This window comes from Panthera pardus, unplaced genomic scaffold (assembly GCF_024362965.1).
Source record: "Panthera pardus isolate Hobbes unplaced genomic scaffold, ASM2436296v1 HiC_scaffold_16, whole genome shotgun sequence".
In the NCBI taxonomy this organism is placed as follows: Eukaryota; Metazoa; Chordata; class Mammalia; order Carnivora; family Felidae; genus Panthera; species Panthera pardus.
This window is the reverse complement of record NW_026526721.1, coordinates 65,129,893-65,149,898: the sequence shown is the minus strand read 5'-3', so window position 1 is coordinate 65,149,898 and position 20,006 is coordinate 65,129,893. Positions and strand designations below refer to the sequence as shown.

Genomic DNA, 20,006 nt, shown 5'->3' with positions numbered 1-20,006 from the left:
CCCCAAAGTGTCTCAAGGGCAATAGAATGATAATAAATACTAAGTAGCAGCAAGGGAAAAAAATCAAGGAGTCATTTGGAAGCCAGAGGGACATGTCTTAATGTTTGCATACTCCAGATTTATTTTTTGGGGACCCAAAGTAGACCCCAGTTTCATCCAGAAGTTCCTTGGATGTCATCAGACTTCTGGCGGGTGGGGGAGGGTGCATGTGGGATTGGGAGTCATGGATCTAGTCTATTTCTACTTGCTGTGCAAACTGCTTGGCGCACAGCGCTGAGTCTGACTTGGGATCAGATCCTGGCTGGACCACTTACTGCCTATGGGAACTTGTTACTTAGGTGAGCCTCAGTTTTTTTTAGATCTAGAAGGAAGATAATATTTATTTGGAGGGGTTGTATGATGACTAAATAGTATCTATGTAAAGTACCTAATTGAGGTCCAGCACCGGGTAGGCCGTTTAATGGGTGGTAGTTATTACAATTTGCAAATAATGGGTAGGATGATGATCTGAGCACTATAGTACCATTGTATTAACTATGCCTAAATCCAGATATATGCAGGAGAAAGTCAGCTTAGAATTCAAAGAACTGCTTTGCGTAGCCATTTTTGTTTAATGGGTGTCAAATAAATGCCTAGAGATGTTTATAATGTGACTTAATAAAGACTTCTGAGGGGTTTTCCAGTTCTCACTGTTAGGATTTTTTCTTATAATAGTCCCCTACTTTCCTACTTGGCTATGTCCTCCCAGCTCAGGAGAGCCCCTAGCCCTCCCCACCGGAGCTCTGAGCAGTACCCGGCCTGCCTGCCTGCCAGTGCTGTGGTAAATACTCTGCTCACTTTTCCTTTGTTCTCCCCAGCCTGCCTCACTTGCCCAGAGGTCTTGTCCTCTGGGGAGATATGTTAAGTGCTCTGCCAGCCTGCCTGTGTGCCTGGCCTGTTTTTTCTCACTGCCAGTACCTCTTGGATTCCAATTCCAAACATGGTATCCATCTGGGGTCACCCTTTCTTCCGGTGCCAAGAGAGACGCATTCCAAATGGAACACAAGTGTGCCTCCCGTGCTGGGCTCTCCTCATTCTGACTAGGGACAACAGAGAGCAGGATGTGGCCACTTTATCCCTCACCGCTAAAGTTTTCGATCCCATAGTCCTATCTTTACCTCGGGACAATTTAGATTTTTCTGCTAAGAGCCAAATGTGAAGTCTGCTCTAAGAAACCTAGAGCCCAGGAATCTTGCCAGAGCTCTGCAAAGAAGGCCAGAACCTTGCTGAAGGAAAACGAGAGGGAAAAAAGTTTTAAAATTCTCCATGAAGTATACTATGTTCTGCCATTTATTCCCAAGCCTACTGGAAGCATTCCTCTCAGGAAAGGCAGAGTTGGCGGTGAGAAGCCGGACCTGAGAAGACTCTGGGAGGACAGATTAGTTCATTTTTTGAATTCCCTATGTGGGGACAGTCTTCAAGCCCAGCAAGGCTTTGAGACGCCCTGAAGATGAGTGCTAACGGCAGCACAATGCGCCAGCTTCTCTGGCAGGACCCAGTGTGCAGTGGCTGGAAGCAGGATATGGAAGGGGCTGTCTACCACCTGGCCAACTGCTTCTTGCTCCTGGGCTTCATGGGGGGCAGTGGGGTATATGGATGCTTCTACCTCTTTGGCTTCCTGGGCACAGGCTATGTGTGCTGCGTGATGTGGGGCTGGTTTGATGCCTGCGGCCTGGACATCATTCTCTGGAGCTTCCTGCTGGCAACGGCCTGCCTGTTCCAGCTGGCACACCTGGTCTACCGCCTGCGTAAAAACACCCTCCCCGAGGAGTTCGATCTCCTCTACAAGACGCTGTGCCTACCCCTGCAGGTGCCTCTGCAGGTGTACAAGGAGATTGTTCACTGCTGTGAGGAGCAGGTCTTCACTCTGGCCACTGAGCAGACTTACGCTGTGGAGGGTGAGACACCCATCAACCGCTTGTCCCTGCTACTCTCTGGCCGGTAAGCTACTGGGTCGCTACTCAGCATTTCCTCCCTCTGCCCATGCTTCTCATTTCCCAGTGTGTCCCTTTGCATTCTGAGGCCCCTTCCATTGAGGGAAGGATATGGCAAGTCAAACAGACCAAAACAGATGTTTCTAAGCATGGGTTTGGTTCCTCTTTCTTAGCATTTTCCAAGAGGAAACAAGATCATGAGGCATCTTCTTGGTTGGCAGGAAGGACTATGGGTGCGCTTGGTTTTGGGAGGTGTGGGGTGAGTGTTTCCTGAGCCTGGGTCTGAAATGACCACACACACACACACACACACACACACACACACACACACAGTATACACACACTGCTGGATCATGCTTAAGCTGTCACAACATCTCTATAAACTCTGGAAAATTGAACATTTCAATAAGGTAGATTTATTCCTTTCATATGTATTCAGTATTTCCTAAGTGCTGACTGTATATACAGGGAACAGTGCCTGTTCCTTGCCAAAGGATCAAGGAAACAGCCCCAATTGTGTTGAGGATATTGTATATAGGCTCTGTGGTAAAGCCATTTGGTATACAACCAGATGAGGAGAGGGAATGTTCCTTGTCCACTTTTCCATTCCCATTTGTTCTACTGAGATTCTTTTACAGACCAGTGAAGTACTATAAATCTAAGGACCACACAGTGAGGGAAGAGTAGTGATGCCCACACATATCTCATTGAGGATTTGGTGGAGATACCTTAGACTCCTTTTAGGAAGGGTGACAGTCAAAAATTAGCAGAAATGATCTTTTTTTTTTTTTAGAGTTTATTTATTTTGAGAGAGAGAGGGAGAGAGCACGTGTGCAAGTGGGTGGGGGAGGGGCAGAGAGAGAGAGAGAGAGGGAGAGAGAAAATTCCAAGCAGGCTCTCTGCTGCCAGTGCAGAACCCAACGTGGGGCTCCATCTCATGAACAGTGAGATCAAGACCCGAGCTGGTACCAAGAGTCAGACAACCAACTGAGTCACCCAAGCGCCCCAGCAAAAATGATCTTAGTCAGGATCAGTGTATGGCCAATTATACCCTGTACATGTGTATTGGCCAATGGCTGATATTTTCAGAAGAAATACCATGGGGCTCTATGCTGTACATTTGGTAGGCATTTGTGGAATCTTTGAAATATTGCCCTAGAGGGACTTACTTGTGGGACTGAGCATCAAACAGTAAACTACTTAACATGGTATATACTTGGACTGCCTCAGTGGAAAGCAAGCAAAGTATTTCAAAAGCTTTGTCCTCAGTTTCCTCCCCTGCTTTTTTGAAACCAGGAGAATGGGGTAGAAAAGATAAAGATAGTAATCTTATCAGAAGGCTTTAATTCCAAGGTGGGGGTGGGGAAGAAACCAGATAAGACTGTCAACCACACAGTGAAAAAGAAAAAAGTTTGAGGATGATAATGATGGTTCCACAACCACTACTGGTAGTGCTAATATGCATTTATCTACTAATGTGTAGAAACAAAAGTGTTATATATACATGTGATTTTTTTTGGACTCAAAGTCTTGGGTTGAATAAGCTATGAGGTTTCGTGGGGAGACATTTCATTTCATTCACGAGTAAAGTGAAGTGTAAGCAAGTGGCATTATTTATAAACAAATACATGTGTAAATACAAATACAATATGACTCTTTGTCCCCTACAGTTCCATGCTTAAAATAAAGACAATTTAGGAAACATTCTCATTCATGATCCAGGATATTATTTGCTCCTCATGGCTCATCTGTTCAAAGGAGGGAATTGAGACAGGTGGGAGAAAGGCCCTCTCCACTAGTATGATGCATGTGTATGGAAGTATATTAAGATTATTGTATGGTTCAGCTATCTTTTATGTGATGAATTTAATATGAACTTATATAAGACCACTTCCCCGTGACAGGGAGAGGGGGACTTGCCCCCTCAGTGTGGCTTTTCCTAGTATACTTAGCATCAAAAATCCAAATCAAAAATTAAACAGTTTTGGAGGCACCTGGCTGGCTCAGATTGTAGAACATGCAACTCTTGATCTTGGGGGTGTGAGCTCGAGCCCCATGTTGGGTGTGGAAACTACTTTAAAAAAAATAGATAAATGAAATATTTTTTTAAAAAAATTAACAATTTTCCCCTTTACTTTTCAAAGTTTGGAGTAAGAGTCTTACTTTAAAAAAATTTTTTTTAGATATTTATTTTTGAGAGAGACAGACAGAGCATGAGCAGGGGATGGGCAGAGAGAGAGAGAGGGAGAGACAGAGAATCCCAAGCAGACTCCAGGCTCTGAGCTGTCAGCACATAGTCCAATGCAGGGCTTGAACCCATGAACCGTGAGATCATGACCTGAACCAAAGTTGGATGTTTAACCAACTGGGCCACCCAGGTGCCCCAAGAGTCTTATTTGTTATCTTTCAATGTCCTCCTGTCTCAAATTTGCTAAATTAGAGCTGAGAGCCAAGGCTTCTAGTCTATGACCAGGTTCCAGTTTTAAAGGAGAATCATTGTACCTTGGGCTGGTTACAGTTAGGTACTGAACACCTTGAAGCTGTGAACAAGAACTCTTTGCCAGGAAGTGGGGGCTTCTTGTACAGACCTCCCCATCTCTCATGCAGACTCTCATCTGGAGCCCTTTGCTGAAACCTCAGATGTCCTCTTTTTTTATTTTAATATTTATAACCAGTCCCTTTTAAGACTCAGAAAAGCCAAGGGAATTCCCCAAAGTTTATCACCCTGTTAAGCTGTGCTTACTGTTGGTGAGTTTCTCTCATACAAAATTCTCTCATATGCACAGTCTCTTGAGTAGGCAACTAAGCTATTCATGTAGGAAGAAAACCTGTTGTCCAGGAGATCAAGAAGGAAGAAGAGGCTTAAATGACAAAGAGCATAATAGACCAATTGAAATGGCTTCAGGGAGCCATGCAGGCTTATTAGATGTCATAGTCTAAATAATGGCACTCCTAGTAGCTGGCTTGAGTGGCCAGAGCCCTTGCCTGAGGAGCTGGTAAGGTCTGGTGTATGCAGCAACAGGCTCATTCTCTCCTGTTGTCTTTCTTCCTGTATTTGAGAAGCTTTTCCTTGAGATGTTGGTCTGCTTTTTATGGTGACACAAGTGAGTTCATCTGTTCAATTGTTCCTTCCTTCTTTTCTTTCTCCCCCATTCCTACCTTCCCTTCTTACTTTTTCCCTTCCAAAATTATTTATGAAGAGTGCTAGAGGCTAAGGATCCAGTGTTAAAATATGAAAAATACTGTTCTTTTTTTTTTTTTTTAATTTTTTTTTTCAACGTTTTTTATTTATTTTTGGGACAGAGAGAGACAGAGCATGAACGGGGGAGGGGCAGAGAGAGAGGGAGACACAGAATCGGAAACAGGCTCCAGGCTCCGAGCCATCAGCCCAGAGCCTGACGCGGGGCTCGAACTCACAGACCGCGAGATCGTGACCTGGCTGAAGTCGGACGCTTAACCGACTGCGCCACCCAGGCGCCCCTGAAAAATACTGTTCTTATCTCATGGAGCTATCAAGAAAATCAATAATTAATGTTTGACATAGTGATGAATAACAGACATAATATTTCCAAAGAGAAATGCAAAGTGCACTGAGAGCAGGTACCTGGTGGATCTAACTTTTCAGGGGAGGTCAGATGAAACTTCCTAGAAGAAGAAATGTTTAAGCTGAGATCTACAGAGAAGGTAGAAATTAGGAAGAGATCCAGTTGGAGGGTACAGAATCCATGGAGACCCTGAGGTAGGAGAGCATGGCACTTCATTTTCTCTTGAATCTACTTATTATTCAGGGAAGTTCTGCCTGGCTATCTCTATATATTACCTGGTTTTGTAAGAGCAAATGTGTTTCTTCCATTGGAGACTATAGGCTAACACCACATCCTTGGCTTGGCGTGAGAGCTATATCCCCTCTGTCTTCCATCTTTAGGATGTCAGATAAAAGGCAACAGCTTATTAATTGGTGATGGTCTTTGGTAATCTATATGTAGACATATATATCTAGGCGTTCATTAGGAGCAAGATTTGGAGTGCTAATAATCCCATTTGGCCAGAATTTAATCATATGGCTGTACCTAGCTGCGTGGGAGGTAGGGAAATGCAGTCTAGTTGAGCAGCCACAAGCCCAGCTAAAATTCTAGCATTGTGGGGGAAGGGAAAAAACAGATATTGGAAAACAGACAACACATTGGATCCCCAGTTCTCCATCTATTCCCATCCTGATCTGCTTTTCAACATCCTATTCATTTTTCAAAACTGAGCTCCAATGTCACCTTTTAGAAATCTGCCTCTTGAAGAGAATTAATTTCTCTCTTTCCTCTATTTTCCTGTTCCACAATAACACAGGTTGACCTACAGTCAGTTATTTATGCATCTGTGATTTCCACTAAATTGTGAAATTCTTAAAGGCAAGGATCAGATCATACCCTTCTCTGCATTTCCAGACCTCCAGGAACACAGGAGGTACTCCATGAATATTTATTTAACCAATAAAGCTCCAGGAAAAAAAAAAAATGAAACAGTAGCTCCTTTCCAATGGACAGAATATACCTCAAAGATCTTTTTATCTTCCCCCTTTGTTTAATAGAGACACCTCCTTTCCTGGTATAACCCATGTTAGAGAGAGGTTGAAGCTGAAACTCTGAGTTTTCAGGGGGAAAGAGGAAAAAGCCCATATTGGATTCTCAACATTTTCCATTTTTAAATATGTAATGTAGACTGAAGAATATTTGGGTAGTCACTTTCCTTTTCCCACATGGTCTCTTCTCTCCCTTTGCCAGGGTTCGTGTGAGCCAGGATGGGCAATTTCTGCACTACATCTTTCCTTACCAGTTCATGGACTCTCCTGAGTGGGAATCGCTGCAGCCCTCCGAGGAGGGGGTGTTCCAGGTAATAGGGAGCCTGTGGCAGCACCGTCCCACCCCATCCCACTGTGACCCAGTGATATGTCCCCCTCCATCTTTCCCCGCTTACATCTGTTCTCTGAACCACCGCCAATGTGATGCTAGACATGGGAGCACTCTCCTTCTGTGGAAAGAGTGCGTGGGCTGCTGGCAGAGGTGGGTGGGGTGGGACAGGGAGGTCCTAACCCCTGATAGGTGGGCCATGTCACTCCTATGCCTAAAACTCAGTGATCACAAAATAAAAACCCACACTCCTTAAGACCTTTTGTGATATCCAGCCACATCTCCAGCCCCTCTCTCCTTCCCACTTTTTGCTCATACTGGTCACACTGAATGACTAGTACTTCCCTAAACACATCCAATTGTTTTGCAACAGCCATGCTTGCCCCCCTCTGTACCTTCTGCCTGAAATGCATTTCCCCCCTCTAAATGAGGCTATGGCATCTTACTTCCTCTGAAGCCTGCCCAGACTGACCTCATCAGCTTCTATCCCAAAGCTTATTGTTCCTGTCTGTGTGCCTTTCTATTCTTTTTACTTCTGCTGACTGGTGCATATATTGCTCCCTGTTCTCATGATCTGGTTTCCTTTCTGTCTTTCCTTTCCTAACTCTTTGAGTAGAAATCTGGGCTTCCCCTTCTCTCTATTCTCGGGCTCCAAAGGACAGTACCGTGAACACAGTAAGTGTTCAAGAAAGCTTTTCTGAACTGGCCTGGCAGTGGGCAGTTGGTGTCTCAGAACTCTGTGAGGCATCCACAGACATGTTCCAAGGTGGGGGCTGCCAACCCTTCAGACTTTAGTTCCCTTCTTTGCAGCTCTCACTTATTGAATGGCTAGTACATGGGAGGCACCATATGTTATATTGCCTTATTGATTCTCGCAACAACCTTCTGAGTTGGATATTATTATTACCCCACTTAACATGAGGAAATTGAGGTTCCAAAACATCAAGCAATTTGCCCAAAGTCTTCGTCTCAAAAGTGGCAAAGTCAAGTTGCCTGGCTCTACTATTTCTGTTCTTTTTTTTTTCTTCACACTTTTATTCCCCCCCAAATCTCAAACTACATGAAAACAACCTCAGGGGTAATTACAGCATAAGCAAACCATGGTTGTATTAGCAGAGCTAGGAGAAGAAAAATGAAGAGGAAATTTGCACCCTTATAAATGCTTCTTTTTTTCTCATTTCACCCATCTCCCCACCCACATCTCCTCTGTAAACCATCAGTTTGTTCTCTATAGTTAAGAGTATGTTTCTTGTTTTCTCTCATGCACTCTCTCTCTTTTCTTGCTTTTGTTTGTTTTGTTTCTTAAATTCAGCATGGGGGCGCCTGGGTGGCTCAGTCGGTTAAGCGCCCGAGTTCAGCTCAGGTCACGATCTCATGGTCCGTGAGTTTGAGCCCCGCGTCGGGCTCTGGGCTGATGGCCCAGAGCCTGGAGCCTGCTTCCGGTTCTGTGTCTCCCTCTCTCTCTGCCCCTCCCCCGTTCATGCTCTGTCTCTCTCTGTCTCAAAAATAAATAAACGTTAAAAAAAAAAAATTAAATTCAGCATGAATGAAATCCTATGATATTTGTCTTCCTCTGATTGGCTTATTTCACTTAGCCTAATACCCTCTAGATCCATCCATGTTGTTGCAAACAAGATTTCATTCTTCTTTGTGGCTGAATAATATTCCATTGTACCTATACACCACATCTTCTTTATCCATTCATCTGTCAGTCAATGGACACTTGGGCTGCTTCCATGTCTTGGCTATTGTAAATGATACTGCTATAACATCAGCGTATGTGTATCCCGTTGAATTAGTGTTTTTGTATTCTTTGGGTAAATACCTAGTAGTGTGATTACTGGATCTTACGGTAGTTCTATTTTTAACTTTTGGAGGAACCTCCAAACTGTCGTGCTCCACCAGTGCATTGGCTCCACCAGTTTGCATTCCCACCAATAGTGCACGAGGGTGCCCTTTTCTCCGCATCCTCACCAACATATGATCATATAGACCTTTTTTAAAAAATTTAATTTAAATCCAAGTTAGTTAACATATAGTGTAATAATGATTTCAGGAGTAGAATTTAGTGATTCATCACATACATCTAACATCCAGTACTCATCCCAACAAGTGCCCTCCTTAATGCCCATCACCCATTTAGCCCATTCTCCCACCCAATATTTCTTTTCTTTTTAAAAATGAGCAGGTCACTAGTACAGTGGAATGAACACACACACACACACACACACACACACACACACACCTTATAAGGACTCCCCTGTCCAAATAGTTTGCTAGTACTGCGTTCCATGTTACTTCTATCACTTCTATTGGGGAGACCCCCAAGCTAGCATTTGAGCTAACTCCAGAATAGATACATGCCAGGCAGTGGCCACTTGAATGGGCCTGCTTCTGCCCCACCCTGACTTCTGACTCTGTGAGGACAGATCCTGAGAGACAGACAATCCCCATCCCACTGCCAGGCCACCAGCCATAGACCTCCACTAATCATGTTCCTCTTCCACCACACACACGCCTACCGTCTCCAACCAGCCCAGCAGTCTCCTGTGAGAACTCCTTTAGGGCCCTAAGAACCGGTCCTGAGCCAGATAGACCAGGCTCTGTTTCTGACATTGACACTGATGAACAGGTGGTGGATAAGCTGGGTGTCCTCCCCTAAGCTATGCTTGAAAGGAGGGGCTGTAACCCCAGATGGCCTCTCAGCCTGGAATGTAGCTACCGTCATATTCCTCCCATTTATATTTTTAGTGTGCACCTCCTCTGGGAGCAATAAGATCCACACGTTTGCTATTGGCTGTGTAAAGTCTCATTTCCTCTTTGTAAATGTCAGGTGTTGTCCTGAGTTCTAGTTCATTCTGTCCTTGCCTTCTGCAATTATAGTGTTTGTGGACTAATAGGGCAATCTGTAGTGACTGTCTGAATCATAATTCTCATTGTGTTTACCACAAATGAATCAATGTTCCATCACACCTCTCAGCAATCCAATTAAATAAGAATTTATTGACTGTTTAGCACTGTGATCCTCTCATTCGTCACCAAGGACATAGCATAGGAGGTATCACACAGAAATCATAATTATTTCTCCAATTTACATTGTGTCTTACTAAACCCAAGTCCTCTTTACATATGTTTTTTTCATTTGATTCATTTAATCAGCCTCTGAAGTGAGAACTAAAGAAAAAGATTGTTGAAACTTTGTTACAGACATATGCATATGCATGGGGGAATCAGGCAATAAACAAGTTTCCTGAAGACCTCTGAGGAAGGATTTTATACAGGACGTCCGAAAGTCACATTCGGTTGTTTTGCAGCATATAAGATTTGTAGTCTTTACCTGATTCATTCAATCACTTCAGTAATGTATATGGAGCATTTATTGTATACTAGGCACTGTTAACGGTGTTTGCGATGTATCAGTGAACAACTAAGGAAGTTCCCTGCTTTCATGCCATTTGTACTCTAGTAGGGGAGATAAAAATAAAAAAATAAGCCACAGAGATAATGAGTAACTATGTAAGATGTTAAAAGATAATGAAAAAAATAGTGAAAAAAATAGAGTGGCTTAAGAGAGATACAGATGCAATTTTATGTAGGGTGGTCATAGAACTCTTTGTTGAGGAGGTGACATTTAAACAAAGACCTGAGGGAGGTGACAGTGAGCTCTGGGAAGCTGAGGGCAGAGCAGAGTAGATAGAAGGAAGAGCCAGTGCAAAGGCCCTGTGGTGGGAGGGACTAGCATATTTGAACTACAGAAATGAGGCAGTGGTGGCTGGAACAGAGAGAGGAAGAGGAGAGAATAGTAGGAGAGGATCAAAGAGGGGATAAGGAACCACATCATGTGGGGCCAGAGCATGAATTTTCTAAACAGAGCTAAAAGAATTTCCTAATGCATCGCATGTAGTGTGTGTGTGAGAAGGAGGATCAAGGAAGACTCTAAGGCTTTTGGTCTGAGCAACCAGAAAGATGGAGCTGCTATCAACTGAAATAAGGCAGGCTACAAGTAGAATTGGTTTTGGAGGAAAAGAGGAAGTTCAGTTTTGGATATATTAGATTTGTGTCATCTACGAACATGTAAATGGAGATGCCGCACAGGCAGTTGAATATTTGAGTCTAGAATTAAAGAATGAGGTCTGCGCCTGAGACACAAGTTGGGGAGTTTTGGAACACAGATGATATTCCAAGCCATTCGATTAGATGAGATCACTAAGTGAGTGAGTTTAGACAGAGAAAAGTTTAAGAATGGACCGACTCTGGGATACCCTAGTGTTGAGAAGTTGGAGAGAAAAAGGAAGACTCAAAGGAGCGACGAGGAGGTTGTCCCAGGAGAGCGTGGCACCCTGTGAGCCGAGTAGAGAAAGCTCATTAAAGAGAAGGGACCATCAGCAAGGTTGACCAGGAAAACTGATGTCACACTGCAGCTTAGAGGCCACTGGTGACCTTACCAGGAACAGTGTGTGTGTGGACTGGGAGGGGCAAAACCTTGCTGGTTTCAGACAGAGTGAGAGGAGAGGAGCTGCAGACAGCAAGCACAGACAACCATTTTCCTGGAGTTTTGCTGAGAAGGGGAGTAAACTAATGAGGCCGTAGCTAGCCAAAGAAGAGAGGCTAGGGGGAAGAAAAAGGATTTTATTTGGGTTTGTTTTAAGATGGAAGAAGTAAAATCACATTCATAAGCATGCCCATTGTCTTTGTGTTTGGCATCAAGGACACCATTTATGTCCAGAGTGGCTTTTCTTCACACCTGCTTCAGGGTCAGTACTCTGATTTCCTGTTTGGGAAGTATTGGTAAGTACACCTATAAAGTATGGGCCTTGGCAGATAGTGACGACTCCTTGCTGAACTGCTAGGAATGGGCAGATTGGGAGTACTTCTTTCAGAATTTTTTTCTCATGAGGCACCATGCTTGGAGAGATTAAGGAATTTGTCTGATGTCACACAGCTGGTCAAAGGGTGAAGCTGAACTTGAAGCCACCTCCTGGCCTTGATGAAGCAATTTAGAGGCCTGACTTCAGGGTTGATGATGGGGGGGGGGGGGGGTGGGGAGAAGCAGAGGTGAGGAAATGAGTGAAGAAAGTAGAAGAGGTCTACTGCAGGAGGAAGGAAGAGAGAAGGGTAGTGGGAGCTCTGGTCCACAATGCAGGAATTAAAATGACTATAGAAAAGCTCTAATAAAGGGTGTTTGGAAGTCAACCCTACCTTTAATAAGAAAATCCACATGAAGACTTTAACACAATGCCTGGCTCACAGCCACCTCTAGGTAAATGTTCGCTGCTATCATCATCACCATTATCTCCACTGTCTCCACAATTCTTCAACGTGAGCCCTTCTGTCCGCCTCACTTTTAAAGTATCGTGGCCAATCCAATTATAAAGAATTGTGTGATTCTACACCCTATTCCTTTACTCTCCTACGCACGTTTCTAGTTTAACCCCAGTTTTAGCACTTATCATTGTTAAAACAAGGATTTATCAAGCACCTGCTACGTGCCAGGCACCTTACCTACCCTGCAGGTGTAATTTAGCTTTGCATTATGGGCCCATAGTAAGTGCTCAGAACTTCCTAGATGGCTAAATAAATGGAGAGTGGGGTGCCCTTTGACTCCGTGCTCTTAAGAGTTCCTCTTCCTCAGGCTGCCTGCGTGGTTCAGTCGGTTAAGTGTCCAACTTCAGCTCAGGTCATGATCTCATGGTTCATGAGTTCGAGACCCATGTCAGGCCCTGGGCTGACAGCTCAGAGCCTGGAGCCTGCTTCGGATTCTGTGCCTCCCTCTCTCTCTGCCCTTCCCCCATTCACAAAAATGAATAAACGTTCTCTGTGTCTCTCAAAAATGAATAAACGTTAAAAAAAAAAAAAAAGAGTTCCTCTCCTCTGTGTCCTTTTTCTGACTTTAGTCATCAGATCTCTTTGGTTACTTGTCATAGCCATGTCAAGAGCAGGTTCCTGGGCCTGAATTCCAGGCCAATGTTCTCCCACCGATGCAGCTTGGCAGGCCTAATGAGAAGCTCTTCTCTAACTGAAATGTGTTCCAACCCTTCCTGAATCCTTACTGCCATATATTATCCTTCTTTATTCTTAAAACAAACTGTCATCAGCATGCCAGCCTTTTTCAGAGCAATGAGAGGCCCCATCTCTGTCTTGAGATCACAATAGACTCAGAACCTTCCACAGCCATGGGACCACAGAATATGACAGCTGAGGAAACTGGGTGTGGAAACTGAGGTTCCTGGAGGGGAGGGCCCAGTGGGTGAATGGCTGAACCCAGGGCTCCTGACAAGTACACCCCTCCATGTCAATGCACACAAGTAAAAGTCATTCACTGGCCCTCCTCCAGGCAAGGCCATGGTGGGCACGGGATGGTGGGGGGCTCCCACAGTTTCTTCAACAAAAGTGCAGCCTTTTGCCATGTAATTGTATGTTTCTCCGAGCTAAGCATGGACACAGTCTAATTTAAATCTTCACTCTCTTCTCCCGACCACTTTCAGGTCACTCTGACTGCTGAGACTGCATGTAGCTACATCTCCTGGCCACGGAAAAGTCTCCACCTTCTTTTGTCCAAAGAGCGATACATTTCCCGCCTCTTCTCAGCTCTGCTGGGCTATGACATCTCTGAGAAGCTCTACGCTCTCAACGATAAGCTCTTTGCCAAGTTTGGGCTGCGTTTCGACATCCGTCTCCCCAGCCTGTACCATGTCCTGGGTCCTGCTGCTCCAGATACAGGGCCAGAGTCTGAGAAGGATGATGAGGAAGTCCGTGAGTCAGCCATGCCCACATCTGCCCAGCAAACACCCCCTCGCTCTCCTCTTCCAGCTGCCAGTGGCCCTCCAGCACCTCCCTCCCGGGCCAGGATGTCCAGGCCGGACAGCGGCGTCCTGGGTGAGGACTCCGCCAGTCTGGTGCTGGAGGATTTTGAGGAGGTGTCGGGATCAGAATCGTTCATGGATTATAGGAGTGATGGGGAGTACATGAGGTGAGGGAGAGCTAACACGGGCGCAACCACCTGGCTCAGGATCCTGTGTAAGTACTCAGAAGGCAGCTCTTTGCCTTCCCGCCAACAGTTGGCCTTAACTCAGCTTGCAAGGGCAAAAAACCATTTCACGGAGCCTGTCCTCTCACAGGACTCCCAGAAAGTGGCATTAACCCAGCGTTGCAGTAGCAACTCACTCCAGGTGCATGCAAGGCGTCGGGGGATTTTCTTTGAACTCATTTTTTATTAAGGGTGATTGCGTCTTAGAAAGTGGGCTGCTTGACATTTTGAGCAAGCAAACAATTGCTAAATTGTTTGCAAGTTTGTGTGAATAGTTTTTTTTTTTTTTTAACGTTTATTTATTTTTGAGACAGAGAGAGACAGAGCATGAACAGGGGAGGGTCAGAGAGAGGGAGACACAGAATCTGAAACAGGCTCCAGGCTCTGAGCTGTCAGCACAGAGCCCGACACGGGGCTTGAACTCACGGACCGTGAGATCATGACCTGAGCCAAAGTGGGCCGCTTAACCGACTGAGCCAGCCAGGAGCTCCTGTGTGCATAGTTAAGGCCACAGATAGGGCTACCGGGGATTTTATTTATGGCATGCATTTTATTTATTTATTTATTATTATTATTTTTTAAACAGTTTGGCTGCTTCTTTTTTTAAATTTTTTTTTTAACGTTTATTTTTGAGACAGAGAGAGAAAGACAGAGCATGAATAGGGGAGGGGCAGAGAGAGAGGGAGACACAGAATCTGAAACAGGCTCCAGGCTCTGAGCTGTCAGCACAGAGCCCGACTCGGGGCTCGAACTCACGGACCGTGAGATCATGACCTGAGCCAAAGTCGGACGCTCAACCGACCAAGCCACCCAGGTGCCCCTATGGCATGCATTTTAAAGGGGAAAAAACGCTAATTCCTATCGGTTCTTATTCCTATCGGTTTTTCCTAGCATAGAGGCAGCTCTGGAAAGCAGTCGCTATTTAGCTTGGATTGGGCAGCTATGTCTGTTAAAAGCACATATTTCAAAGAGGCTTGTGATATACGCTGATGACCCTGGGAGGAAAGCATCCCACCTTGCTGTTCTCTTGCCCGGTGGAGAGTGCGTTGCTTGTTCGGGCAGAGGACTGGGTGCTGCCCTGTTACTATGATCCTATGGGTGTAACAGCAGCCTGGCTTTCCCCACAAACCACACCTGGGTGAGGTGGATGGGCACAAATCTGGGAGGACCTAACAGTAAGGGCAGGATTTCCCTCACACCGCAGGAGAATGGACAAGAAAGGCTGCACTGAGTAGTTCCGGGAAATCGCTTGCGTATTCCCCCTTGTTGCTCTCACAGTGCGGTGACATTTTCCTCTGGGACTCCACCCAGCAGTGGTGGAGGCCTGGATTCTCCTAAGGAAAATCCCACGGTTCCCAGTTGGTAAAGCATTTCCAAGTGTGTGTGACGCAGGTGCCCGAGGGACCCACCATCCTTTGGGAAGCACTGACAAATTTTTCAAGGACCTAGCTCAGTGAGGAAGGTTTCCAGGGTACACATGGTGAATGAGTGAATGTTTATATATTTTATAACACAAGTTATGTAAATGATGAAAGAGGTAGGAGAGGCAAATGATAAGAGGTTAGAGTGTTGGTGTTAGAGATAGGGAATGTATCATCTCCTGTAGTACCAGTGTCCCTAGAACCATAGTTGGGCTGATTCTGGAGAATTCCATGGATCTATCCAGGACCCAAGATTACTTGTTGACTTCCTCCATTTACAGTGACCACTCTCATCACCCCTTTCCCATTGTGCTGATACTCACCTTCCTGCTTGTCCACCCCCATCCATGCATATGGGTTATGTCCCGTGGATCCCTCTCTTTGTCCAGCATGCCCACCCACCTGTACACACTCCTAACTCATAGCAGCTCTCGGTGTTCTCGTTTTCTTCCCGGTTTTCTCCTTTTTTGTAGTTCTATTTGCTCTTCTTTCTTCCCTCTTTCTGACTTCTGTTCAGTCCTTGGTTCCCTTCAGTTTGCTGCTCATAAGAAGAAAAAACAGGCCTTCTCTTCTTAGTTAATTTCTTCTCTCCTTTACATTTCCCCCATTTAATTGTTGATATATTTCTCCTCTATTACCTTCTTTTCCTTTCTTTCCCACTTCCCTGTCTTGCTCTATCTATTCTTCTTCTTAACCTGCCCTGCACCCCCATCTTGGTCTTTAATCCATACTCTTCCAAGATCAGTACCTCTCCCTCTGCCTGTAGATAAAACCATTCAGGTGAAGGGATGAAAATTCCCAGCTTTAGGTAGCTACACACTTCATGCATGAGTTTTCCCAGACATTAGGAGGCAACGTGATAAACGAGAGATAGCCAGAACTGGGAGCCTGAAGTGTCCTGGCTTCTACGTCTGGGTCTGCTACGTTTCGCAAACCACACAACCTCACCAAGCCTCACTTTCTTCATTTGAGTGTGTTGGATAAGATGGACCCCAAAGGCCTTCTTGGGTTTATGTTAAGAAGGCAAAGGATGAGTTGTTCAGAAGCAAAAAAGAGAAACAGTCAGCAGTGTAATGGACACAAGCCCCAGGACATCACAGTGTCTTTCAGCATATTTCACTACACTTACTCTTATGACTTGGGACTGTCCTCCTCCTTGCTGAATGGTGGGTTCTGCTTGATTCGAAGTCCCGCCACGAGGCGCTTGGGTGGCTCAGTCAGTTAAACGTCCAACTTCAGCTCAGGTCATGATTTCACGGTTCATGAGTTCGAGCCCCGTGTTGGGCTCTGTGCTGACAGCTCAGATCCTGGAGCCTGCTTCGGATTCTGTGTTTCCCCCTCTCTCTGCCCCTCCCCTACTTTTGCTCTGTCTGTCTCTCTCAAAAATAAATAAACATTAAGAAAATTTTTTAAAAAGCCCCCCCACAATTCTGTACCTGTGAAGACTCTATCACCTACTATGTGATAATAGTGCAGATGTTCTGTGTGAAAGGTCACCACTCAATCTCGAAGCTCCTCTGCCCTTGAGACTATCATATGAAATAGTCCTTTTCAAATCATCCTTTGGGAAGCAGGCTTTTCAGAACCCCAAGATGAGAAAGCTGCTATTACAACTCCCTTTCTAAAGTATTAGTATATTGCCAAGTATATTGGCAATATAAAGAGAGCACATTTTTCAGTGTTTCTTTGTTCAAGTAATAGAAAGGAAAAAACGTATTATTTACTTCCAAACCAGAGTTTTTCAGAACAACTTGAAAACCTGATCAAGTTGTATAAATTTCAGGTGGCTTTCAGTTCAGTCTGTGATAATGGGATAATTTAAACCGGAGATCCTTCTCTGGAATTATGTTTCGGGGGCTTGGTTTGACTTATTGTTATCAAATCCCTTCTAGGGTTATTACTTAAAACAATAGTCCCTTGTGATAGGTAGCAATTTACTATTGCTTCCTTTATAATGAGGGGAACAACTCACCATCTATTCCCCGGCTCTTCAGTTACCAGAATTGTAAGCTCAGTGCTGTTCATCCTGGCACAGCACTTACATAAGAAGCATGAAGCTGGCTGAGTTCTACATCATTGAGAAAGACACAGCTTCATCACACTGACACCAGTGCTTGTCCTTCCCACCATGACCAGCTAAGAATAGCCAGCGCTTCCACTAGAGGTCTTTTTGAAAAACAGTACATCTTTTAGTCTGGGGTTGCCCGGAATTGAATGCTACTTCTTTGAATGGGCAAAACAGCCCTGCTGCATAATGCATTCATGGGGGGTCTTAGAGTCAGACCTTGTATTAACCCAGCCTTCACTAGGAGTTTGAATTCTGTGGAGGACACTCTCTACAATGTCCCATTTGGTGTCTTACTTATAGGAGCTGCTCCATGAATGCAACTCTGGAGTGAGCAGTTAAGTCAGAGAGCAAGTCTATTAGCACAAATTAATCACTAATTGAAAGCTGTTTGAAATGTGACCAATTTTGATTATGTTTGCAAGTTATTCTGCAATCCTGTGGTTTGAAAGTAGAAACCATATGTTGTTGTCTTTCTCCCTATTATGTATTTATTTATAAATGTTTATTTATAAATGTTTATAAATGTTTATTTATTTTCAGAGAGAGGGAGAGCAGGGGAGGAGCAGAGAGAGAGAGGGAAAGAGAGAATCCCAAGCAGGCTCTGCACTGTCAGTGCAGAGCCCCATACAGGATTCTATCTCATGAACCGTGAGATCATGGCTGAGCTGAAATCAAGAGTCAGAGGCTTAACCGACTGAGCCACCCTGGCTCTCCTCCCTATTGTTTAAATAAACAAGCAAATGAGAAACAGATGACAACATGGAGACTAACTGTGGTCGGGGAAGGAGCACAGGACCAGGATAATAGTACCCAGGGTCAGAGAGCCAATTCAACAACTATTTGAGTATCTACTGTATATTTTAGGCACTGTGCCAGATAACTACGTCATGGATCATCATGAGTAACAGTTGAAAGAATTGAAGGTGTTTAATCTGGAGAGATGAGCAAGAGTGCTATCCTCAGATTTTGAAAAGAAGGGGAATTAGAATTTGCCTTAATCTGGGGGGGCGCCTTGGTGGCTCAGTCAGTTAAGCATCTGATTTTTGGTTTTGGCTCAGGTCATGATCTCACGGTTAATGATTTCAAGTCCCGCATCAGGCTCCATGCTGACAGTGTGGAGCTTGCTCGGGATTCTCTCTCTCCCTCTCTCTCTTTGCCCTTCCCCCACTCATGTTCTTTGTCTCTCAGAATAAATAAATAAGCTTAAAAAAAGAATTTGCCTTAATTTGGTGTTCTTGAGGACAGAAATGAGTTAAGGACTGAATATGATAAGAAGGAAGGGTTTTACTCAGTATTAATAATGGGTTGCCTCATAGAGTTAGTGAGTTACTCATCATTGGAAGAGTTCAGGTAGGAACCAGAAGAAATCTCAGAGATTTTATAAGGTGATGCAGGCTCTGAGAGAAGGATGCCTTAGGCTATTGCTATTAAGGTGTCTTCTAACTCTGATACTATGATTCTGTGATTCTAAGATCTGACTCTGGTCCTGTCACTTAACAACCATAAAGAGTGGTTTCTCATCTCCAGAACAGGACTAATAGTCTAATGGATAATAAATACGTACTAATAGGTAGATAGGTAGCCTGTCTACCTCACCAGGTTGATGTGAGGAGTAACTGAGATAATGTATAGAAAGGTAGTTTGTCATTTGTAAAGCCCTAGTTAAATGTGTAAAGTATTTCAGTATCCCATTGTATACAGAATTGTTTAGCAATCCCCCTCCCTCTCTGTCAGAGGTACATGATTTCACCTCTTATTTCCCCCAGTCTGGCTTTCCAGGGAAGGTGGCAACTGGCAGAGGCCCCTGAGGACAAAGGCCCAGCAAAAAGGTGGAGACTCACACGATGGGCTCCTCAGCCCCTGACTCACCAATCACTTGCCAGACCTTCATCTCTTTTCCTTTATTGGCTCATGGGGAGACAGATCACCATCACACTCTCCTCACCCTCTTTTCATCGCACTATATTTTTCTCTGCAGTGGCTGTAAGGTCCTTTCGGAGCTGTCAGTTTTGCTAAACAGACCTGGGGCAAAAAAATTGCCCCTAATGGTGGCACAGCAGGAGCTGCCCCCCCCCCGGGCCTCAGGTTCTGAGTCTCTGGGTGGTAGCACCACTCTGTCTGCCAAGACCTCATGTTGGGTCAGTTCAGTTAAAGAGGAAGCAGCTCCCTCCCAGCCCTCTGGATCACAGCAGCCTGCAACCCACAACAGCCTGAACCTGTTGTTCTTCTACTTGTATTTTACAGGCCTCTCTTTGTTAAAAAAAAAAAAAAAAAAAAAAAAAGACAGGGGTCTTATAAGACTCATCATTTTGCCATACAGGTTTTTTTTTTCCTGGAAACTCATTCAGTAGCGCTAGAAAGGAAGTAGAATTCTATAGATTCTTCATAGGAAGCACCAGGAGTTGATTTCTTGGTCTCATTTCCTATAAAAATGAGACTGGGCTAAATAACTTCAGAGCTGGTTCATCCTAATACTCCAGAATGAGACGATTCAAAGATACGACCGCCCCTATCACATCAGGTATTGGGGACAGCTAAAGCGTTGTGAATTAGTAGAAGAAAAATAAACTGAAAAGAACCCTGCGGTGTTAGGCAAGCCACCTGGAGCCACAGTGC

At 44.6% G+C, this 20,006-nt stretch overlaps 1 protein-coding gene across 3 annotated transcripts in view; it reads left to right on the top strand.

Moving 5' to 3' along the window:
* Positions 1–854: 854 nt before the first annotated feature.
* POPDC2 (popeye domain containing 2) overlaps positions 855–20,006 on the top strand; it is a 29,198-nt gene continuing 10,046 nt past the window's right edge. Inside the window, exons 1-4 of one of the 3 annotated variants that reach the window (XM_019448465.2) lie at positions 855–1,980; positions 6,749–6,857; positions 13,360–13,750; positions 19,125–19,650. In XM_019448465.2, coding sequence (XP_019304010.1) covers positions 1,490–1,980; positions 6,749–6,857; positions 13,360–13,750; positions 19,125–19,198 — 1,065 coding nt within the window. In that variant the 5' untranslated portion in view covers positions 855–1,489 and the 3' untranslated portion in view covers positions 19,199–19,650. Of the gene's footprint in view, positions 1,981–6,748; positions 6,858–13,359; positions 13,892–19,124; positions 19,651–20,006 lie in introns of those variants that run through there. The other 2 variants (XM_019448463.2, XM_019448464.2) reach the window with 2 other exon arrangements.